At 41.2% G+C, this 25448-nt stretch overlaps 1 protein-coding gene and 1 pseudogene across 1 annotated transcript; both read right to left on the minus strand.

Moving 5' to 3' along the window:
* Positions 1–540: 540 nt before the first annotated feature.
* etnk2 (ethanolamine kinase 2) lies at positions 541–14632 on the minus strand. Its single transcript, XM_044122330.1, has 9 exons — positions 14225–14632; positions 9310–9447; positions 9099–9220; positions 8877–9017; positions 4714–4856; positions 4338–4421; positions 4091–4251; positions 3932–4005; positions 541–3386 (listed from the first exon to the last, which is right to left on the minus strand). Exons 1-9 carry the CDS (start codon positions 14369–14371, stop codon positions 3314–3316), a joined length of 1083 nt encoding a protein of 360 aa, XP_043978265.1. The 5' UTR covers positions 14372–14632; the 3' UTR covers positions 541–3313.
* LOC122833811 lies at positions 14632–21008 on the minus strand (annotated as a pseudogene).
* Between the last annotated feature and the right edge of the window lie 4440 nt (positions 21009–25448).

The raw sequence follows: 25448 nt of genomic DNA on the forward strand, positions 1-25448 counted from the left end.
GCTTTTCCACAAGACTATGCTTTTCCACAGACTGCTTCCAGACTGCTTTTCCACAGATCTGCTTTTCTCCACAGACTGCGCTTCACAAGATTGCGCTTCCACAAGACTATGCTCTCACAGACTATGCTTTTCCACAGACTATGCTTTCCACAAGATCAAGGCTCCACAGACTATGCTTTCCACAGACTATGCTTTTCACAAGATTATGCTCTGACTAAGTGCTGCCTCCCGACTGCGTTTTGCTGTGTGGAAAATCCAGTGCTCACTGCATTTTGTGTGAATTACAATAGGTGCGGTACCCATCTGAAACCTACAGTATCGGGTCACACACCCTAAAAAAAACGTGATATGGGCCAATGCTGAAACTTCACCAGAACCTTTAAAAGGGCAGTCAGTTAAACTCATCTTCTGTATGTGGACCAACTTTTAGATCGCCATGAGAGAGGAGGTCCCGATGACATGTAAACAGATTGAAATCCCCATGATGTTATAAAACAAGATCACACACATACACACACTCAGGCGTAACACACAAGAGAATCCTTTTAAAATCAGTTTAGTGTTTAATTGAAATATTTACTGACAGTCGTTAAATAATTATTTTCACTCCTACAGGCTGTGAATGATCACAGTACAGTAAACTTTTCACAGGATTTATTACAGTATTTACATCCTCTGTTTGCCACACATTTACAAATTCCCATCTGCAAGCCTAACTCTGGCTCCTTTCATACACAACCCCATCAATGCTTTACAAAAAGGAAATGAAAATAAAAATCAAAAATAAAATCAACAGTGTCTTTGAAAATACGTTAGTACATTCACAAATAATCCAACCTTCAATAAACTGCAGTTCAAAGCTAGACTGCCACTGGTGTAATTAAAGCACACAATAAAAAGGTGGGAAATGTAATGTTGGCTTCACTTAATAAATAAACTGCTTTCACAGATTTGTGGGAAATTAATGTGCAGGAATGTTTTAACGCTAATTCTGCTCTGCTGAGCACAAAGCAACCAGTTCATCTGGAAATACTGATGACAAAAGAGAAACCTCAGTGGTCCAAACATAGAGCCTCAGCTCTGAGCAGAATCAGTCTGCAGTCTCCTCTCTGAGTAAGTCTGTCAGCAGATGAGGTCGGCTCGAGGTCAGAGGTCAATTCGGAGTGTTTCTACTGTGCAAATGCGCCTTCTCTCCAGGCCGAGCTGTGATTGTGCATCGAAGTGTTTACTTCACTAATTTAGTCTGAAAATCTGCATGAGCTGCCTTGCGGTCTGGTGATCACAGCAGCTTCTCTGCTCCCAAACATGCGCCACATTTCAGTGGTCGTCAGGGCGACATAAAATAAACAATCCTCTGTCAGAACCGACAGGGTTTGGCTCAAGAGACGGACGGCTCCTCCACTTTCTCCCTTAAGTCACTACAGCTCAAAGCGCATCAGCATCAGAGAGTCTGCTCAATTATTAAACCCTGCCGCTACACGACACCAGCAATGCAGGACAAAGGTCACGCTCACCAGCTCCCCCAGTGGGGGCTGTACTGAACTACAGACATCATACAGTCATGTTGGAGTGTGAAGAAGTGGCTCTAAACAACTTGAGACAGAATGGAGGAGACAAAGGCTGAGCTGCAGCGGTCAGGTCTTTATGCAGTTGATGTTTTTATGATCCTGTTTGCGGCCCGAAATGGAATCTTCTGGTAGTTTTAAGTAAGAGGAAGTAAATTATGACAAGACAATCCTCATTTAGGCACCTATTGTTTTTTTAGATGAACTAGTATGGAGTGTTTTGAGGATGACAGTCATATAGAAACGCAACAATCCCATAGCCAGGCAATTTCACTGAAGATCCGTCCCATCTTCAGGCTCTGAACACGTCAACCAACAGGAGGGACTTTATTCCACGTTCCACGCTTTGACTTTCTTTTTACCAATTTTTATAGAGTTGCACTGAGGAATTGGCTCAGATTTCCTACATTTTTGGTGATGGGCCTCTGCAAAGGTCTGGACATCAACCTGACCCACTTTGCTCTGCATGACTTGGTGACCTGAGTGACGGACCGGCCCACAGGGTCACGGCTGGACATGTATTGTTGTGTCTGAAGCTGGACTTTTACAGTAGCAATAGCCACAGTTGGCAACCTTTGATGCTCCAATCAGCAACTTCTTAGACCAAGAGAAATAAATAAATAAATAAAAATTGATGTCAGCCAAAATCGGCTTGAAAGAGAAAGAAAAAAGAAATTGTCGAAAAGTGCAATCTGTGCCCCGACATGTTTCTTTAGACATGTTGCATTTCTAAAAACGGGTTCAATGAATCATGTCATCCATGTGACCATGTGGACGTTTACAACTCTCAGCCACTGTTGGCAACTTTTGGAGCTACATTCAGGAACTTTTCAGAGAAAAGAAAGTGACACAGGCCAAAACTGGAATGTCAAGCTAAAAAAAAAAAAAAAAGGGAAAATATTGGTGATCAGTTAAAAAACTGCAATCGGTGCACCCCGAAATATTCATAGTTATTATTAACATGCATTTCTAAAATCGGGTTCAAATATTAATTTTGTCCAAAGTAACAAAGTGACCTTGAACTACTCAGTATCCAATGTGTTACAGTAAAATCCAATATGGCTCCAGATGTAGGAAGCAGGTGGGAGTGTGAGACTGAGGGAAGCAGAGTGCTGAAACATGAGGAGAGAGAGAGAGCAGACACAGAGAGCTTGGGGTCAAAGGTCGGGATTTTCCAACATGTCTGGAAAGCTGAAATGGAAAGTTAACAGAGTGAGTCGCTGCAGCCATAAAAGCCAAGAAGCTGGAAAACCAGATAGCCGCTCTGCTCCGCCCCGAAAACAAAGCACCAAGAGACGGAGAATAACTGAAAATAAATAGACAAACTAAACATCCAGCTCCTCTCCATCACTGTGTGATTCAGACAGACAGACTGACACGTGGGCTGAGCCCAGGCTCAGCAGCAGCCACCTGAAGGCCATGGAGTCACAGAATCCCAGCAGACATAAGCTGCTGGCACCAAACCTGAGGAGGAGCAGGAGGAGGAATGATCCGGACATTGGGAACGCTGCGACTCTCAGTCTGACTCAGAGGTCATCACCTCTGACCCTAACATGAAGAAGTCAATCAATCATATGGAGCTTCAGTCATTCTGCAGTCAGACAGCTGGAGGATGCTGAGGTAAGCTTGCAGGAGAGTAATTGTGCTTGATTAAGACGAAGGCTGCCTAGCGGTGTGAGAGGCTCCGCCCACTAGCAGCAGGTTGACAGAACCCAACCAACCCGACCCTCGACCTCTTCCTCCTCCTCTCACTCTGGGATCTGCAGAGCCATCACTGTGGGTTTGATGTGGAAGTACTGGTTGAAACGCAGAACGGCGTACCTGCCAAAGACAACAGGAAGTGACTGACAGCAGCAGGAATGCTGGATAATAAATCAATAAGATTGATTAAATCAATCAATAAGAAATGATTGCAATAAACAGTAATATTGTTATTTTGAGATCAATTTTTACTGGTCTAATAATAAAAGCATAATAATGCCATCACACCCACTGGGGGGAGACAAAAAAAACCCTTTAATTTCTAAAGAATATTTATCAGCTGAAGCAGAAAAAAATTAAATATCCAAAATAAAACAGAAATATTTACAATGGATTAGGAAGTCTCTAACTTAAACTATATTTTAAAAATCAACATTCAGCTTAGACAAGAAAAACAGGCAAAAGTGGCAAGTAGTGCAAACATTTGGTACTTCTTATCAAATGTTTGCAGCATTTCTCAAAATGGCGGCTTTTCAACTATATTAAAGGGGAGCGTCTCTAATGACTGCTGTCCAAATGGAAATGATCACACTTACTTTAATTTATCATGCCAGATATCTCTCACACACTTTCACACATGAACAGGAACGGAAACAGGAACGTACCCGAGGAAGTCAAAGTCGATGGAGGAGTATTTGGCTTGGATGAGAGCCCAGAATCCCCAGAAGAAGTGTGAAGCCTTCGGGGAAAAACATTAGACATCAGCTGCGGTTCCACAGCCGGGGTGTGTTGATCTGAACATGAACTAGGCCGTTTCTCCTCACCAGAGCAAACTTGTTGACCTGAACATAGAGCGTCTCCAGCTCCTGCTGGCTGACCTGGTCGGTGTTCTTGGTGAACAGCTTGTAGGCCTGCAGGTACTCCTTCAGCCAGTCCATCTGCATCTGGAGACTCGGGTAGAGGCCGTAGTCCAGCTCAGCCATGCCTGGTCACCATAGGAACAGGATATACCAGAGATATGACCCAAATAAAATCACCTCCTGCATTCAAACCGTAAAGTTGATCACCAACCTGCAAATTCGTTGAAGTGGTTGCCGATGTCGAAGGCCTGGTAGTTGTAACTGGAGTATTCGTAGTCTATAAAACGAACGTGACCTAAAACACAACCAGCCATTACTTTGTGGTCTTCAGTTATGTGCTGCACTATTGCTCCAAGACATAATCCCTCAGATGCTTTGAGAACCTACAGAGAGCTCACACTCAACACAAAGTACGGCTCTATGCTGATGATATTTGTTTTTAATTGGAACTCCACCATTTTCCTGTTAGTGCTAGCCCGGATGTTGACCTTATGTGCAATTCTGCTCGGAAAAAAAGTTCCATCTTCCATTTCAGGCTGGGCTTTCTCCATTTGACTCAGATTCTCAGCCCAGTGGAGGCCACCTACCCTCCTTGCTGTTGTGGATGATGTTCTTGCAGAGCAGGTCGTTGTGGCAGAGCACCACAGGGGAGCCCAGCGTGGACAGATGTTCCTTCATCCACACCATCTCCTGCTCCAGCACCGCCTTGCTGGGAACCTCCTGCTGGATTCTGGGGAGAGAGAGGAAATAGGGAAAAGATCACTTTTTTCCACCCCCTCTGTGCTGTTAGGTTGCTGTGACGACAACCACGAGTGTCAGAAAACCCAACGCCAAGGTAAACAGGAAGTGGCAGGTACAGTTCTGTTTGCCGTTATTAACGAAACTAAAGTGCGACTTCTTGTTTTGAAATCCGTGAGCTGGAAACATGTGGTGAAAAACAAGTGGGAACAACAACAGAGCAAAGCTCACAGCACCAGGCGGTGGTGGGAGGAGAACTCCTGCTGCGTTTCACATCTCATAATTCACTGGTTTTTATCCATGTTTGTATTTTTTTGTTTCTCTGCATGTTGCTCACGGCAACTTAAAGGGCCAAATTTTTTTAGCTGTACATCATGTTGAAATATTATTCCCTCATCAAAAACATAACTGGAGTGTTGATTTCATGCGGGTTTGAGAAATCCTTGAATCTCCATGGAAACCATCCAGCTATGCAAAACGCCTGCCTGGACCAAGCTCCGCCTTCAAGATGCAGCTCCTCCTCCGAACTACAATTTCAGAGTTTATGAGCTTCTGACTCACAGTGCAGCCCTCCCCCACTCAGCTCCTTCAGACTAGCCAGCAGAAATTAGCAAACACCTAGTGGAACTGTGCATCAGCTGAGCTCATTATAGAAGCTACTTCTTGGTGACACACTGGTAAAAATGCTGTTTAAGCGTCAACAGAGGAGCCATGTTGGGATGAGTTCCTGAAGGCGGAGCTTCACAAAGAGCAAGAGGTTTTAAAGAGACGGCGGCCCAATTTCAAGGACTTAAATTGCAAAGTCAAATTTCTTTTTAAATCATATTTGATATATGTATAACATCTTTTTTAACAATTGAAGGTAACATATTTACTTGATTGTGCTATAAAATGGCACTATGTTCCTGGAAAACACATAATACCACTCCTTTAACTTTCATCTAGTCGTGATCTGGCTCCTCTTTCAAATGACCTGTATGCCCTGCAGGCCGTTTCTGGCCCACAGGTTTAAGCCTCTGTGAGAGCCTCAGCTGACCAGGTCCAGGATGCTGAGTAGAGACCCCTACGCTGAGTTTAATGGGCTTATAGAGCCTAATCCCGGCCGGGTCAGTCTGACAGGACGAGGTGAGGCTGGATTTCACACCCTCTGCTTCTCCTCACTGACTGGATTTCAGCTCATCCCACATTTTAAGGTGGATCTACAGTAATCTTACCACAGGACAGTGAGGAAAGCGCCTGTGGGAAACTCAGTGGGAAGAAAGGAGGAAGTAAAGTGAGATGCTCCGTGTATGGAGCTCAGCAAACATCAGCCTCTGGGAGACTGATGCAGTCAGCAGTTACATAAGACACAGCCTGGCTTCATACCAACAGACGTCTGTGTCCCACATTCGTTCAGCTAATTAGTGGAGAGTGCAGGCTGAAGTAATCACGCCCCTCGGACTCTACTGAAATCTACCTGTGTGTAACTCAGGCTACGCTCACATGGCAGGAAAATTAATCAGAAAAGATTTTTTGTCTACACACGACTCTTTCAAGACAGTCTGAACTGTCCGATTTTGATCTTTTATTGCAAGGGTGAGTAAGCAGGTCAGTTATGCTAGCTTGACTTTGACGATCTTAACATGCAGATGTGCTGTGGAACTCTGTTTGTTTCACTTAAAAAATAAGGTGTTTAAGATAGCAACTATGACAGATCATCAGTAAAGCAGGTGTTTACATTAACTAACCAACTGTGTTCAGATGATTGTGTATTAATAATCGCAAAATAAATATCAACCCTAAAAAAATACTGCAATGGACTGAAAGTTCTGTTCTTTGTGTGGGAACTATTGGTGTGTTTTTATGTTGTTGAATCTTAAACTGATTATTGAAACTGATCTCTGCTCTATCAGCTAGTGAAGGCGATTGTGTCATTGAAGAACATCCCATTACAAACCCACTGGTCTGACTACTGTTGAAAGGAATAAGAAACATAATTCCCACAACAACAAATGGTTTAGAGGGGAAGAAGCTGAAAACCATTCAACAGTTTCCTTTCCATTCACAGTCAAGCAGGACTCTGTGTTGGTCTGTTTCAGGAGAACACACCGAACGTTGCGATCGTAATGTGAAAGTGTGGAAAAGTTCAAAGGAGGTGAATGAATACTTTTAAAAGGCTCTGTGCATCAGAATCAATAGAGTGACTAATCTACGAGCCAGCTGCTGATGACTGCTTGCCAACATGGATGAATAGATGACTTATAATCAGACATTTAGATAAGCTATCAGTGAACTTATGAAAATGTTATTCAACTTGTTCAGGTTAAGAGTAGAAACTGAACTGGAATTGAGGATGAATGATGAGGTGATGTAATGTTGTGACAGACTCTGTGTGGATCCAGAATGCAAAAAGCTTCTTTTTTTCCCTCCTGATCGAGTTCGTGATCATGCTAACTGACATGTTAAATATTCACTAAGTAACTCTGGGATAACTTGTTGACCGACTTCAACTTTCACTGCCAACATTTTAATTCTTGATATAAAGTTTGTTTGGCTAAAACCGTAGAAGAAATGAACAGTTACAGAGAAGAGATAGAGATACTATTGTTATGTTTCTTGGGTTCAATATTTTAGATATATTTACACTTCATTTTAACATCTCTGGCAGATAACCCTTCAGAAACTGTAACCTCAATCTACTACCAAATAATTCTCCTCTGGACCAAATATTCTGCTAAATTTTAAATTCCAAGAGGATTTCTGTCCTTTTGTTTGTAAAAAAAACATTTAGACCCAGCCATTCATGCTGAACTTGCATGTAAATTATAAAGATAAGAAAATAAAGGGGACTTTTTGTGCAAAACTCCCAATAAGTTAATGTTTTTGTTGGTGTCAGGAAAATGAGCATTTACAAAAACCTCCCGGCTGATGAATCACATTCAATGGGCACTGAGTCATTACGAAGCCGAGCTCAGTCCGTTACCGAGCAACCCAAGCTGAGCTCCAGAACATTTGGTCAGCTGGTTTTACTGCTGCATTGGCTGTACAATGGCTGCTGGAAGTTGTTGACTTACCATCCAGAAACCACTTGCTGTATTCTTGCTGGTTGTGGAGGAGGATCCATGTCTGCTTTTCAAAGATACAGTTCTGGAATTGAGTATTTGATTGACTCCATTTTCACGTGAGTGTAAATGTGGAGTTGGGGGGCGTGGCCAGCAGCAGTTTATTTGGATTCGAAATAACAAGACAACTTAAATCCTCTAAAATCTCATTATCTAAGAATGATTTGTGTCATAAAATTCAACTCCTGGTCCTGGAGGGCCGGTCAACTTTTAGATGTGTCTCTACTTCAACACACCTGAATCAAATAATGAGGTCATTAGCAGGAAACTTGACTGCACTTGGGAGGAGATTCAGCTGTTGGATTTAAGTGTGTTTGATCAGGGAGACATCTAAGAGTTGCAGGACAGCGGCCCTCCAGGAATAGGATTTCCCACCCCTGCCATAGACCATCCTAACCGGTTCAAGGAAGCATAATAGATCACTTTTAAAAAATGGAAATACTTAATTAGAGGAAGACTGTTTATTCTCTATCCATTATATAGATGGATACAGATTATCCATCTATCTAATGGACAAATAAGATCCATTAGATAGATGGATCTGACTGATTGGAGTCAGAAACAATGACTCCAATCCCATCTCTAATTTTAATATAGATATTCATTCACTTGTGCTGAGGTCAGCTGGTCAGTGCAAAAATAAAGCCAAAATACATATGCGATCACTCTTTATAACAATCTAAAAATAATAAACAACAACATTTGTATCAGGACCAGTGATTTTTATGCTTCTGTTAATATGGCTACGTCAAAGCCCAGTAATGTATTTACTAGGCCATTATTTAGGTGGAAGAGCGTGGCAGGAAACCACAGCTGCACCCACTTATTTTCCAAGCAAACCAGGCAGCTGTTCAGGCAACCTTTGCATGGTCATCATGGTGAAAGTTGAACAAAGTGGAAAGAGAGCTTACCTGATGTTGGAGGCCTGATCGGTGAACTCTGTGGCCACCAGGGAGAAGTACTGCCTCATCTTGATCCACAGGTTGGGCTTGGGGATGCAGCCGTTGTGCGCATGGATGGCGTGGATCCGAGCCATCTCCCTGGCTATCAGCCTGAGAGCAGAACAGAACCAATGAGTCGGCTAGAAATGAGTTCAGACCCAGAAAACAACTGCTTGATGATGCGGTCCTAACCGGATCAGGGTGGGGTCGCGGACGTCCTGCGGCCCCAGAGCGTCTCCCTGCATGAACTCGTAGCAGATTCCGTTCTGGAAGGTGCAGTAGAGGCGCGGGGCGCAGCCGTTGGCGTGCAGCACCTGGAACGCGGCGGATCAGAGAACGGTTTAGGCAGGAGAACCAAACCCCACGCACCTGGAGGTCAAACCCATCAACACGCCCACGCTACCTGGAAGCTCTTCAGCTCGTTGTCTCTGTCCACGATCAGCTCCGTCTTGTTGCCGTACACTCGGACGAGGACCACGTCGTCGGGGCTGTCGTCCACATAGCAACCAACCAGCTTGTTGGTGGTCCCATCGGTGAAGGACTAGAAGAGAGAGACAGGAAGTTAGCATTCCCGCTATGACGCACATTTCCTGAAACATTCCCACCTCCAACCTGCTACATCTCATGAAAACTTGAGCCGACTTCTTCCTTCTATTTACAAGACAATACTGTCAGTGCTAAAGGTGCACCGACTTCCGTCTTTATCCCAGTTGTTGGAACTCTGGTCTTAGTTGTTACCAATATTTTCTCATTTGTATGTATCAACCGATCACCAGTCAACCAAAATTAAGAAAGTTGAGGTCCATTTATCAATTTTAGTGATTGATCAAATTTTCGGATTTTGAAGACGTTTTTAAGTTTAACAATCTTGGATCAGGTCAAATCACACAACAGATTGTTGAAATAAAAGCCACTTCTTCTGTTATTTGTAATTTATTTTTAAGAAAACAACGTGAGAAAAGAGAAGAAAAATAAAATTGGGTCTTGGTTTTACTTTTCAGCCATACTGCCCAGCTCCAATAGAGATGTTGGCATGTCTGATTCTAAATTGACTGACAATGTCAAAACGCAATTATGTCAATTGACAACCTCATTTTGAGAAAAGTAAAAGGTGGGACTTGGAAGTGTGTAATTGCTAAACACAAAGCCAAGAAACTGAGCTGCAGAGTCTGGAAGGAAAAGGGAAAATGTCTCGGACCAGAGTCACACACAGTATGGAGGTTGAGAAACCAAACACTGAAACATCTTCAGTTCTTTTTCTGAAGATGGAGAAAAAGAACTAAAGCTGATCATTTCTGCCACAGTGAACCAGAGGACCATCACAAGCAAGGCAGGTGAAACCTGGAAAAACACCTTACAAGTTCTCTGCAAAGGAGCTCAGACTGATGCCAGAGCGTTGGCTCTTTGGAGGTTTGGTGTTTTTGCAAAAGACGAAGACCAGGATGAGTTAGTGCAACCAGACCCTCGATCAGTAGAAGCCTTGGACAGAGGGAAGGTCAGCCCTGACGAGCCTCTACCAAATCACCCTAACATCTCACACATGGGCAGCCATTACCACGGAAACGTCTGTCACAGCAACCATGGCAGCTAGCGTGTTCTGTTCACCAAACCAGGGCAGAGAAACACTTGTGTAAATATGATGAGCTGCAGTGGAGGAACAGCAGGTCTGCACACATTCTCCTTTATTTACCGATGAAGTGAGAGATGTTTGACTCATACTCAAGGGAGGAGCAGCATGGTGTGTCAATAATTGATATAGAATCACACCACCGCCTTCTGGATCATACCCACAACAAACTGTCAACTGTCTACGCTACTCTGGCACCCCAGGGTTTCCTCTGGCATGGCAAAATAAAAGACGCCACACCTTCAGAATGACGTTTTGGGGTTTCTTTTCTGCCCGTCTGGCTGCTAAGCTGGCTACTGTGTGCTGTGCTGCTTTCATGAGTGAGGAAAAACCAGAGACCATAGTCCAAAGTAGAGGGAGAGAAAAGGTGAAAGAAAGGAACCTAAGGAAGGTTAAGCTGAAAGCTTGTGAAAACGACCATAATGTTAAAGTAAGTTGTATTTGAACAACAGTATCATAGTTGACTCAGGGTTTCCCCCAGTGTATTATAGGCCTGGCAGCCCACCATGCTTTACTAGCCCCACCACCAGGCTGAGGCTTTCTTGATTATGTTTTTAGAAAAATAATGTAAAAAAAAAAAAAAAAGCTGGATTGCAAGCTTTTCTGTTGCTTTGAGCGTTTCACTGGCGGAGCAGAGTTATTCCTAAAATATCTGTTTATAGAAGATAGGTTTATTGTTTATGCATTTAAAGCTGGACCAATCACACCGCTGGCGCCTCAGCGCGATGCAGCAGCTGGATGTCTTGAGTTTATATATATATATATATACACACATATCTATATAAATATAGACATATAGATAAATAAAGTTATATTTATCTATATTTAAACATAGATATGTATATATATATATATATATATATATATATATATATATAAATAACAGGTCTAAAATCTCGTCCTGATTTTCTTCGTTTTGGGAGATCAGCTGATACATATGAAGCCAATATTATGCCCCAGTCTTCTCTCCCTCAGCAACAGCCTAGAAATCGGTCAAAATAGGAATCAGAAGGTCAGGCTTCTTGAAGATCATTAATCTGGGATCAGCCAGGAAACTACAATCATTGTACCCCTAAACTGAAGGTAACTTTTACTTGATTGTGTAACTACGTTACCTTGACAGTCCACTGTCATGGTTTAAAAAGCCTTAGAGGAAACGCTGCACCATCACCAGTCAGTTTTCCAATAATGTGGGGTCTTTCCACAACCGGCTGAGATTTCATCTCCAATGTTCAAACAGATTTTATTTTCATTAGAAGTGATGAATAAAACGGCTTATTGAAGAAGTGGTTTTAGGAATGTTCAAGGAGTTTGTAGAAACCCAACTTCATTGTCAGTCAGGCTCTTCTGCAATACCAACAGCAAGCAGAAAGTCCTAGAAATGAAAAACTAAATGTCTGATTGACAATACCAACATGCAGGCCGCCTGCGTCCGTCTCTGCCCAGACGCTCACTCACACATGTCTGACATTCCAAACGCAACTCACCACAAAGACGGGAGCACAGGCATCTCTGTTATCACTGAACATTCACCAGCGCACACACACACACACACACACACACGCACACACACACACAGGTCCCAGTACAGCTCTTATCCCATCCACCCAGCACACATTGCAGCTGTTTATAGAAGATAGATTTATTGTTTATACAATAAACAATAAACCACCTCCATCAGGTGCCGCACCCTGATGGAGGCGGATAAACAAGGTGGACGTCTAGTGAAGGTAATGCATGTAACACGGTGTTTACATCCTGTGTGTCTGGTCAGTGTGTGTGGTACCACATTCAGGCAGGGATTAGCTACTATGATGCAAACATGCTAGCTGTGTTTGAAACGTGCAGCAGGAGACGAAGAGCAGTAAAATCTGGACATGTGTCACTTTAAATGTCCATTTTATTTGACTTAACTTTGGGATTAATGAAATATTTATGAATTTGAATTTGTCTTCTAACCAGAACTCAACCAGGATTTTCTGGTTCTATCATCTAAATGCAATAGAAATAAATCATTTTAAATTACAAAAAGAATTTGGTCACAAATTTTACACAAATTGGAACTGAAAGTTCTTGCAGTAAAAAATGAGGTAGGTATGGTTTAAATATGTTCTTTATTAGCCAGCAGGTCTCAGGTCAGATTTTGCAGCTGAACCGCCTGAAATGCCTTCACCACCAAATATCCAGAGGCACAGAAGAAGAAAGATGCTACTGCTTCACCTCAGACAAAGAATGAGCTGTTCAAAAACAAAAATGGCACAAACCTGTGATCTTGATTTTAAAACAGATGGAAACTTGATAAAACTTCACAGTGCAAAGCATTGAGTTACCAAGATGACTAGAAAAGAACCCAGCAAGTTCAGTCTATTTCTTTCCCTTTTTTAAACCTCAGTGTGATTAGAATATCACCGTATTTGATGTAAAAACACTCACTGCCAGACTCCAGTCTCCATCTGAACTCACCTCAACAGGTTTTTGTGTTGACTACTCCTACTGACTGACCACAATTAAAGACTTTTCTTTTTTTTTTTCTCTTCTCTAAATCAAGACTACAAATCAAGAGAAACTGAGCAAAAAATAAATAAATAAATAAATAAATCTCATTTGCGCATCCTCAGCTTTAATTTGCAAATCCCACATTTTGGAAGAAAACAAACATTTAAAACATAGGGTCAAAGGTCAATATCTTTAACATGAGGTGCAGATCAAAAAATGCTTCTACATTATCTCATATTTTTGCCTTTACTTGCTTGAGTTGATGAATGTTCTGACTGTACTGCTCCCAGCAGCTGCTATCAGCATTCAGTCACATAGACGTACAAAGCCGACATTAAAACCTGGAGACACGATAAAGGACTGAAACGCAAAGTCAGCAGGCTCAACACAGTTGGTCTTCCTCTTTGAACAAATAATTGACCGTTTAACAGTAAACATTTCAACAAAGGATGGCAAGAAGTCCAAACAGGAAGCTACGGCTACATTGTACTTTAGAGCAGTGATGCAGTCTGGCCTGTTGCCGGTCAGAGATCCCTGACTGACACCAACAGATCTCCAGATATGCTTGTTTTAATGATGTCATGGCAGTAGTTGTTGATTGACTGATCTTTGATGACTTTCAACATTACTGTGCTTCCCCTACCTTTACATTAGGTATACAGTATGCGCTGCTTCTTGAAAATTGTTCCTCAAAGATATTAGAATGGGTTAAACTGTCTGTTTGCCAGGCTTGTAGAGACAAGCTGAATACAAATGCAAGCCACACCTTTCAGATTTTTCTTTGTCCAGCTATCTTTAAATTGAAAAATTGTTCAACAGAAAGGCACATTACTGATCCCCATATGCTGTGGAGTTTGGATTCAAGTGGGGTTATTTGTTTGTTTGTCATTTTTAGGCTGTAGTGGTATTTAATGTTCAATTAATAGACATGAAATAGAGAGAAAAGTGAATGGGAAGACAGGCGACAAATAATATCTTTTTGCCAACATGACAGTCAGAACATATTAGACATATAATCCACTATCATTAATTAATTAGTAGAGCGTCTCGCCAGCAGTCAGCGCACTGTAAAAGAAATGCAACCTGCCGAATAGGTCATGTTTCCCCGGCCCTGCCCCTGCCTCAGCCCGGTGATGCTACGGAGCTGTCAATCTTAGCCTAGCCTAGCACAGGCTAGCACAGCGGCTAATGTTACCTTGGTTCTGACGCTGCCAGGCTCCCACGCCGGTCTCAACTCTTTAATGAGCTTCATCGCCCCTTCTTTCACCTTGTGCTCGTCTACGAACACGGGAATTTTTCTGATAACCGGCGACCCGACAGGCACATGTATCTGCGTTTCCATCCTGCGGCAGCTTCTCTGAAACCGTAATCTCCGAGTTCTTCACAGATGTCTCTCCAAAGCGAAGCATACAAGAGCTGCTTGGTTGTACCGTACCGGGGAGGTGTTTTCAGACTTTGTTTGACAAAATTATCCCGGTACAAGCTGGAGTTTTGACGTTGGGCTGAAGAGATAGGGAATGTATGGACAGACTGACAGGGTGCGGATGCTCGTCGTCGCCGGTTTCCTAAGGAGCAATCAGCCAACAGTACCATTTCCTCCTGCTAGGCTCCGCCCACCGGGGGATCATCCGATTGTACCACACGCCGACTGAGAGGCACGAGAGTCAGACACGCCCCTTATTCCGAGTGCTACCGAGTTTAGCCGAACAAGACTCACCTCTAACTTTTAGTGGAAATCTGTTTTAATATATTGTCCTAAAGAATTTATATTTAGACAAAATAGTTGCCATTTTACACCAGGACCTCTAGAGTAACCGAGGAAAAGTTGTTTTAGTATACTCTTCCAAAGAAATAGTTTATATTTCGACATAATAATAACCATTTTACAGAGTAACCAGACAGATAACAGGTTCTCTGATGTGTGGTTCTATTTTTCATCATTTGTGGAATCCTAAGGAAGCATTTCCCTAAGGGTCACTGAATGTCTGATGCAACTTTGGACACAACCAAAATTAAATACATTTTGGAATATCATATTGGTTGACAAATTGAAGGGTAAGCTTGTAAAATAGTTCATGCAATCAATATTAACAATAGCAACTAAATGTGTTTCAGTTAACTGGATTTTCTAACATCCCATATATGGTGAGGCAGGGTGCATGGGGGATTTGGAAAAATTAATAATTTACTCTTTAATAATTCAATAGAACTATATGGGGATTTCCTTCTGCAATACTAAAGCAGCAAAGTTGCTGAATCTGAGTTGCTCAGTTGTTGTTTTTGTCTCTGTTTTGAGCTCTCTTCCTTTGTCTCTCTTTTCTTTCATGTGGTGTTTATTTTAAATCCCTGCATGTATTTTCTATCCTCACATCTGCATGTGTGCAGGTAGAGGTGAAGAAATATCTCTGGATAATTTCAAAGATCTGTGGGGGAACTTCATAATTTGACTTGGGCTTTGATATAAACTGTGGGCCTCTAGGCAGAGGAGAGGCTCTTAGTGGAGTTCCAGAAACACATGAACTGAAAGATGATCAGTGGAGACAGGGTTTAGTTTTCATACATGGTATGGAATACACGTTTGCTTTGTTTTAACTACATTTCCACATGTCAGTATTGTGTGCAGAAGTTTGTGGGAAAAAGTTAATTGAATCCATTTTGGAGAGAGGCTGTAACAAAACAAAATTTGGAAATATTATTTCATCACTTTATTAGTTACAAAATTTATAAAATGTTGTGAAATGTTGTTTCCAGATGTAAGTCCAATCAAATCATTAATGACTTTGGAGAAAATGAAGAAGGTCCAGGGGAACAAAGGGAGTTGTGCATATCAATGCTGTCTTTAGTGAAGTATCACCGTAAGCACTGGAAAAGGGAAACATATGGACGCTAGTTTGATGAAGCTTCAATATCTGTCAAAAGGGAATAAAGACTAATATAAAAGATTTAAAAATTTACTATTTTTGTTTTAATAATATGAGGTAACATGGGTGCTGAATGTAAAAAAAAAAGGACAAGAATATTTAAGTAGAGCAAAACAGCGCTTCAATGCAAAAACTTAATTCTTGCAATACCATCACTTCACCAAATGGTGGCAGCACAGCAGCAAAAATGTGGCAGAACGCCAGAGGAACACAAGTCAACCTTGTCGCCATATTGTGAGGGTCAATTTATGGGACAAGAAAGAAAGCGGAAAAGAAAGAAGGAAAGAGAATACAGAGGAGCGCGGCTCTACTCTAGTTTCTCATTGGATGACAGAGCTCCTCTGTTTTTTTTTTTTAAAGCTGAGCTTTATGTAAGGCTAGAAGGCTTCTTTCAGGAACCTCGTTCTTTTGGCTGTGATCCATGTTCCAAGAGAGTCCGACTTTTGCAAAGGTATAAATACGATTAGTTTCTCATGTATCATCCAAAATTAAGAAAATCAGGTACAAGATATGGGTGCACCTCTAAAAATGATTTGTATATGTGTATTTTTTTCCCCACATATAGACTAAGCTAAAATAGTGTAAACCCTAATTGTACCTTTACACTATTTATTAAAAGTTGACAATTTTCTAATATTTGTCAGCACTTTCACAGCCAATCTGAACATCTACAAGTAGTAGATTTTTGTAAGTAATAGTAGATTATGAGATTATGAGGGTTTTGACCAAGTCATTGCGAGTGAAAATGATAATACATAATGCGACTCAAATCAAACATGCTATTATAGCCTATTGAGTCATAGTTATCAGGTTTTATCTGTGACTGTGTGATGTTGTGGGCAAATACTTGTTTTTGGCAGCATGAAGTCATGTTGTGTAAAATGCCTTGAGGCATGATTTTACACGCCAGTCTCAGTGTTTGTTTAAACAAAATATCTTTGAGCTTAGCCTGCAGTGTCCCTGCATGCTGTCGAGTTTCAGAGGGACCCTCATAAAATGCAACGCAAACAAAGCAATCATCTTTGTTTGCGTTGTCTAAAATTCAGCAAAACACAACTTGCTACACTGCAAAAAGATCATCTGGACAATTCTATATATAAACATTCACATTATTCACATTTTTATCAAAGATAGCTCCATTTTGTTTACATTATCTACTTTATTTTTGATAAGAAATTCTACCTAACCTATTTATGTTGATTCAAATTGTGAAGACAGCTGATTGAAAGCAGCTGTTATTCTCTGTCACTGTGTGCAGTGACCAGCAGAGCAAGCTAAACTTAAATGTTTATATGGGTGATATTCTGAATAAAAAATATCAACTTAGCAAAAGCTAAGAACTACATTAAGACATGTGGTTGAAAAGGTTTCTCTTTTGGAACCAGAATATACATTTTGTCTGATTAGGAACATAGCTAACATCAAGTCATGCTTGCTAACTAGCAGCGATTTTTAGCCCTGAAAATGCGGTTGCCAGTGATGTGTAGCTGAGGCTGCCAGCAAAAACGTTTATCCCACCTTGCTAATGTACATTTAACAAGTTCATTACTATTTCATAAACAATTTACACCTGCTGGACCGTCAACCAGTTCACTCTGGGTTTCAGTTTAACACAGTGGTGCAAATGAGCAGAAGAACAAATGTGATCTTAATAATTAGTTAGAATGTAACATATTCTCTAAGGGAACAAGTGAATGTACTGATGCTGCAAGAGTTCAACTACTTAGTATAAATGTTTACAACTGACTAACAGCTACTAACAGTGGTACAGGACAAGGTGTGATGTGCAGTGCAGTCACACCCAGGTAACATCCTCAGATCTACTACCTGTAGCCACATGCCTCGTCTGCAGCTCTGTTTTAGCCAGACTCCACGCAGCCTCTCTGGTATGTTACTGGCAATTTGAGCGTGAACCTGTCTCTCTGTGTTAGTGGGCTGTGTGTAGGCCTCATTCATGACCCAGGTGGGACAGCTCAAAGGGAAACCTGGCCTCCTTCCACAAGTCCGGAATGAGGAAATGTTTGCATTGTCACACACACAAAAAATAATAAATTGAAAAAGTGAGCGATAAATCACATTCTATTGAAGAAGAGAGTCCAAAGCTCATCCCTCATGTCAGAGCCCATGTTGACACACTCCTCATCCATCACGGATCCTGTAGTTTGGATAAACTGGATGGTATTCTGAAGAGGGAAGTGTGTGGCTTTGTCCATCAGATGTTTACATTGGCTCAATAGTTTTGAACGTGATTGGCGACAAAATGGCATTGATAGATGTTTAAACCCTTAACTCATACATGTTGCACTGCAAAAACACAAAATCTTACAAAGTGTTTTTGATTCAAATATACTTGAAATAAGACAAAACTGGGTTTTCATAACGTTTCAGCAAGATGTAAGAGCTTGTTTTTTTGTCAGTAATTCCTTAATATTGATGGAAAAAGTTCTAGTTCCACTGGCAGATTATTTCACATAATTTGGGAAAAATGTTTTGTTGTAAATGAAATTAGATGTCAATGGAAACTAAAGCTTTTTCATCGATATTATTCAATTCAATTCAAGTTGATTTAATCAAGGATCAATGCCACTCGTTGTTTTGTGTGTAGGCTTTCCAGCCACTGGCTAGTTTGGACCTTTAGTAAAACTAATAATTAAGGAATTAGTGACTTAAATCAATAAGTCAATAATTCCATATCTTGAACAGTTTCTTGTAAGTTAGTTTTATCTCATTTCAAGTGTTCTTAGATATTTGCACTAGAAACTACCACAATTGCTTGGTAAGAGTTTGTGTTTTTTGCAGCGTATCCAATGGATCCATGAGGTCACCGGTGTGATCATGACAGTTTAAAGGTTTAACCATCTTGTGATGGAGAATAAAAAATGGTGTAAATGGTAAACCCAGCAGAGTTTTTGTATTATCTGAATAATACTTATATAGCTGTATGACCTGAAATATTGGCGATATGTGCATTAAAAAGCCAAAACTGCAAACTGCAAAATGTTAAATCTCCAGGAGGATGTGAGGATATTTTAAATTCCCTCGCAAAGTTGTTCGTTACATCGTGGAAGCAGTGCATTTTCCGTAAGACTACGCTCAAAGTAAAACGATTTTCTTTTCAATTCAGTATAAATGCTGAATGTTTTCAGATATTTTATATAATTTATGGTTTTATTGTGACAGTTATGTGGTTCGTCTCGTCAACGTTGCAATAAAGTGTTGCTAGGTAAGGCTAAACTTTTGAGAGGGAACGCTAAATATATTGTTTGCATCTCGGCAATAAGTTCCACTAAGGTCCACTGTAACTAGGTTTGTCTAATTCTTCTAATGCCTAAAAGACGGGGCTTCATCCATGCTGTTGTAACAAAGAGCCATCAGCCAGATTTATGTGCAACGTGAGCAGAATGTGTAAATAAAAACACATCAAAGCAGGAAGTTGTCCTTTTAAATTCAAAATAAGAGTCCCAAACATTCATGACAGAGTTTCAACCTAAAACAAACAAACAAAAAAAAAATAATAATAAAAGAAATCCTATTTAAGACAGCAACTAGAGAGTGGTCACAAGACAAACCTCATGTTTACAAAAACATATTGTGGTATTTTCATATCACAACATCTTCTGAAAGCTCTAAAACATCTACTTAGTACACTGTAAGTGTATTTCCTTTGAGACGTTTAGGCTGATTGACTCCCACCTGCTTCATTCTAGTAACATGTCTATCTATAAATTTGAAAACAACCACGCTGAGTTATGTAACAAAAAGAAAAAACACTAAATCCATGCAGTACATGAATCTTTTTGATTTTAGTCTCTTTTCAGTTTTCCTAAGTATATTCTATTCTATGCCCTGCGACAGACTGGCGACCTGTCCAGTGTGAACCCCGCCTCTCGCCCGGGACGCAGCTGGAGATAGGCACCAGCAACCCTCCCAACCCCATTTAGGGAAGAAGGGTGTAAAGAAAATGGATGGATGGATGGATATTCTATTCTACACGTTAAACCTAACAGTTAACGTTTAATCATGATGTATTTGCCTTCCAGCCGTCTGAACTGCTGACATGTTCAATATGAGACTTACTCTATTGGAAAGGCTTTGTACACACAGAGCCAGCAGCATGGTAACAGGCAGGCTGAAGGTCTTAGGGAGGTCACATCAGGTGAACATCCACACAACAGCTGCCATGGCGATGCAATGGACCTATTGACACAAACACACTATTATTCAGGTATATAATGTCTAAACAAACAAACCCATCACAAATGTGTGGAAAATAAAAATTGCTCCATCACTAAAAAAACCAAAGGAATCCGTAATAAGAAAAGGCAATCAGGAGTTAAACAGTTTAAATAAAAGGAAATAAGGCACAGCGTGTAAGTAGTAAAGCTACTGACTAAACTAATGTTTGAGTCAAAGCTCATCTGGATGTATTTCCAATCAAACTCGATTCCTCTGGCGCCAACCCAGAGGGGGAGGAACCTGAACAAACAACAAACACAACGTTTTTACACAGCTGGTAATTTTACTGAAAAGGTTTCTTCGCAGGAAAAGTCACTGCTAACATCAACATCACAAGCTCTGCTGTCGCCCAGCCCATGGCGGCGACCGTGACCTCATCCTCTCCCTTCCCAGCACTACGAGACATCACCAGATGGACACCCAGCAGGTCAGCCAGGTCCACTGTGGCCTTCATGAACTCCTCAGAAACAAATAAACACGGTTCTATACCTAGACAAAGTCCTCTTTCAGGTCGGCCTTTTGCTCCCTGACCTGCACCACTTAACAATTATTGGGGTTAAAAGACAAACCAAAATGACCAAGCCGGGTGTATATCACTATGAGTTTCTCTTCTGATTTTAGTTCTGCAATAAAAGGTTTTGCTACTCACCCCTACAAAGTCAGAAACACCGGCTCCTCCTTCCCAGGTTGGGAAAAACAGCATCTGAAAAGACAGAAGGATAATGATGGAGTAATGATGAAAAGTAAAGATGCACTGAGAAACCGGCCGGGAACTCAAAAATCAGACGCTGTTACCTGAATCAGTGAACACAACATTCAAAATGGCCACCACCTCTTGCTGTCACTGCGAGAATAAACTATTTCCAGGATTTGTGTGAAACAGAAATTATAGAGTAAGAACAGAGAGAGGCTGTTTTAAATGTAAGATGGATTTTCTGTGACACCTCTAGACGTGTCTGCAGGTCTTTATGCAGCAAGTGATTTTCAGCTCATAACAGGAAGGCTGAACAGGACAGCAAAGTTGCTATTTTGCTGTCAAAGTATGTTTGTCATGAAACATGCTGAAACTGCACTTTTGGAAATCACAGTGTTAAGGATCTACTTTTTCTGATGAATACAGAGAAACTGGTGTTTGAGAAATACCAGCTGCAATAAAAACACTGATTACTAAAAAAAGAAAATGCACCGATTTGGAAACTTGGGCTGATGCCGATATCTGTTATCAATATTGCTGTCGTGGCAGATAATCAATATTTCTGATACTATATGTATTTTACTATCCTTTTGTCACCTTGAAGAAAATGACCACACTGCTGACTTCACCACTACTTCTCTGCTTCAGCTGAACCCCCACAATCCTTTGCTGCATCACTGTCACGTGACCAAAAAAATCTGACGTTACTAAGAAGCTTATTAGAGACGTTAAGAGTCTCAGAACATGTTACTGCTGCTGCTGAGGAGGGCATGAACCAGGACTGTACTAACGAGTACACAAAGTAATATGATTCTTATTTTTGTAACTTTAGTCAAGCATTTGAAAGAATAGAGAATAATAAATCAAATACTCACAGGCGGCTGCATTTGTATGTGATGAAGTAAGGGAAATAGGCCAGGGAAAAGTAGTTTCCAAAGTGAAAAAGTGTCAGTCAGTGAAAATCAGCTTCTTGTACAGAGACAAAAATAAACAGAAGAAAATTACAAACACCATCACAGGTTATCATATGCCACCTGTAGAGTTAAAACTCTAAAGACTCACTGTTATCTTACTATATTCGCAAATAATAAAATAGTTTTGGTCACTCCTGTGTCTCCTGTGCACATGCGGTTCGGGGAAGTTGTCACACTTTTTTCTCACGTTTTTGCGAATGTGCTCTCCGGTTGTTTAGTTAGGGTGCCAGCCTATCATTAACAAGCCTTCAGAATGGACAAGCCTCCTGTGAGGAGGATGGATCCACGCTAGTTGTGCAAAACCTTTAATTTTAGCGCTGTAACCGTGTCACAGCTCTTACACCCATTGCTTGTGGACACCTTCTCCTTCCACCCAGTTTCCCATGAATGTGGAGTTAACCGTTTAGTGTCTGGTTTCATCTGCTGGCTAACCCTCCTTCTGGAAGAAATCAAATATGTTTTCCTGAGTTTTCCTGGACCATAACATCCACAGGCGTGGAACACTGACTGTGACTGTGACAGGGTCACTCCTGGATCTGCTGGACACCACAACATCTCTGTCAGCATCACCACTTCAAAGAAGCGCTCCAATGGTTTGTGGCTGTATTTGCTTTTTTTTTTTTTTTTTTTTTTTTTTGTCAACCCCCCAGATGAGCATATGGCAACACAACACAAAGCATTAACCCTGCCTCCTGTCAATACCGAGAGTGTGCCACTCCCACTGTGAAAGGTGAACAGCAGGACACTCGTGCAAGCCTGCGTGAGCACACACACTAGTGAGCTCACGGATCTTGCTACGCCCCCCCAAATGCTTTGGTTTTCAGATGAAGTCCTTTCACCCCCAGCAGGCAGCAGCTGCAGGGTTGTTTCTCAGAGGGAGGCAGGACGACAGCCGGAGCAAGTCTTTCAGAAACACACAGCTGATTACCCTTTATTCAGGGAGGCACGAGGACACTTGGGGCAAAACATTTATTATGTCATCATGCTAAGCCTGTGGGCTTTTTGGGCCCATCTTCCACATAAAACCAAGAGAATTCCATGGAAAAAACACAAGAACCAGTCAGAACAGAGGAGCTAGCTCCTTGAGACAACACGTTGCTGCGCTTCATGATTTTGTTGGACTGGGCATTCAGAATCCTACCAGGTCCTTGTTGCTATAGAAATAATGAGGTTTTGTTGCAACTTGCTGAGGGACATTTTCCCTAATAATACAAGGTGCTTTTATGGATTTTAAACAGTATGTATAATTCTAACCCAACCAGAGAAAGTCTTTATTCAAATCAAACTTTTGCACTCAATTCATGTTTTCTTTAAAATTCACTCAAATTTTTTTGATGTGTCATCCTTCCACCTTGAAAAGAAAATGTCTTGGTGTATGTAAAGTTCTGACCAGCAGTGTACTCTGCCATGTCAACGTTTCAGTTGTCAGACTCTCTTTGTTTCAAAGCCAGCAACTCATATCTAGAAATTGTCATTTTAAAATAGCAAGTCCTAAAACCAGTGGGTCCTGCTAACTACTTTTAATGGCGGATTAGCTAACGGTTGCTAGCAGCTCAAGCTTATATAATTCTATTTTCCTTCAGTTTACATAATCAAGCTCTAAACACTTCTCTCTTAGCAGCAGGTCATGGTTGTTTACAGTGCACACAATGTCTAGTTAGCTTCTTAGCGCTAAAGTGACACATTACGTTACGGACAAATGTTAGCGACTGGGTACCAATCGACCAGGCCAGGCAAAAACATCATTTCATCAAATCCCGACGTGACAATTAGCTGTAATAAACAGGAAGGGGAAAGTAACATAGAGAAAATGGAGAAAAATTGAGAGTTTTGTTCTGTGATGTAACTCACAGTACTATTATGATAATGTTGGCAATGTTTTCACACACCGTGGAACTGTCCGGAAAGATGCGAACAGAGGAAAAGGCTGATCGGTCACGTAAATTTGTCTCCTTCTCCCCTTTAGTGTGTTAACTCTTTTTTGGAAAAACCAAGAACCGCCTCCAGCAAGAGTGGAATGTTTTTTGCGAAATAAAGGAATTATTTTGAGTTTTGCAGATTCATCCAGTTGTAATGAGACACTAATAAAAACATTGAAGAGTGGAACCACTCTGTCTGCCTTCTCGTGCAGTTAATCCTGAGCTCTCAGGTGACCAGTGACAGTTTTACTCATGATGAGTTAAGTGCATCTCTACAAAGAATATCTGTGTTTTTCAGAAACGCAGGATTTATGGCCTTTTAGTAGAGCTGACTCAAAAAGCACTCTCAGCTTATCAAAGGCAGAAGAAAAAAAATCTAAAGAAAACCCAGGTGAGTCACTGGGAAGCTTTGTGGTTAGCATTCAGAATCAAGACAAAGGCAAAACAGAGACTGCAGTCTTTCATTGTGATCTCATGTGACTTCAGGTGACTCACCTGTACAGCAGCAGCAACTGAAATATGTACCAGTCTACTTAGATTACTTCAACTCTTAACAGGAATGGACAATGTAGTAGATCTCACCATCATATGTACATTTACTGATGTGCTATTTTTCATCAAACATTGTCCTTTCACTTTCATTTTATGTTTCAAAATGCATCACACAAAGACAACCTGGATAAATATACCAAAATACTGTTTTCAAACAGTTTTTAAATGGAAATGTCCTCTAAACCAAAGTGGCCCAATGTGAAGAAGTAATCAGCGACCTCTTTAACAACATTTTCTGGAAAGTTGAGTTCAATTTCTCCAGCCACAGTCAGGCCTGCTGACTGCCTGACCTGTAGAATTTGGAAATCACTGAAACAGAACCTACCAGACAACATGAAGTAGGCTAAAGGGGCAGAAAAAAGCAACACGTTACGCCACGACCTAAGAGAAATCAGTAATAGGAATAAAACATCTAACATATGTCAGTCTGGAAGGAGTTACAAAATTATTTCTGAGCCTGTGGGACTTTATCCAACAGAAGTAAAATCCTGGAACAGTTGTGGACTGTACTTTCCTGTACTTTCATTGAGTCAAACAATGTGTTGGTGTAATGCAACGCTTTACTGATGAGTTTCATGTCTGACCCTGGTTTTCACCGTAGTTGTAGAAACGTTGTGATGATTTTGTTTTTGTGACGTAAAGCTCTTTGAATTGCCTTGTTGCTGAAATCCATCTATTTTCTTCCTCCCTCGTCCCACTGGGGTCAGGACGGCTGCTGGTGTGTCTCCAGCTGTCAACAGGGCGAGAGGCGGGGTCACCCGTTGACACCCGGGTCACCCGGACAGGTTGCCAGTCTGTCGTAGGGTCTTGTTGCTGAAATGTACCATACAAATAAACTTAATTAAAAAAACAAAATAAAAATTCGGACCCTGTCAGCCCAGCATGCAGGATGTGAGTCAGAAAGGTGCAAAGCCTGGGCTGACAGGTGCCACCAAATGCCTTCAATCTCTACAGACCCTACTGTAAGAACCGATCACCATGGAAACCTGAGGATTGACTCACTGCTCCATTGACTCTATTGTCTTGTTCTCCCTTAGGACTTTTAGATGTTTTTTTTTTCTTCTCTCTCTGGATTAGATGATATTCGACCCGCTGTGGTAACTGGTATCAAACAAGCAGCTCT

This window comes from Gambusia affinis, linkage group LG07 (genome assembly GCF_019740435.1).
Source record: "Gambusia affinis linkage group LG07, SWU_Gaff_1.0, whole genome shotgun sequence".
NCBI classification, from domain to species: Eukaryota; Metazoa; Chordata; class Actinopteri; order Cyprinodontiformes; family Poeciliidae; genus Gambusia; species Gambusia affinis.

Coding starts and splice junctions, on each gene's coding strand:
- etnk2 (XM_044122330.1), bottom strand. CDS start 14,371: ATGGAAACGCAGATACATGTGCCTGTCGGGTCGCCGGTTATCAGAAAA. Junction 9,221..9,309: donor ACGAGCTGAAGAGCTTCCAG/GTAGCGTGGGCG, acceptor GCCGCGTTCCAG/GTGCTGCACGCCAACGGCTG. Junction 4,252..4,337: donor CCACTTCAACGAATTTGCAG/GTTGGTGATCAA, acceptor TATGGTGACCAG/GCATGGCTGAGCTGGACTAC.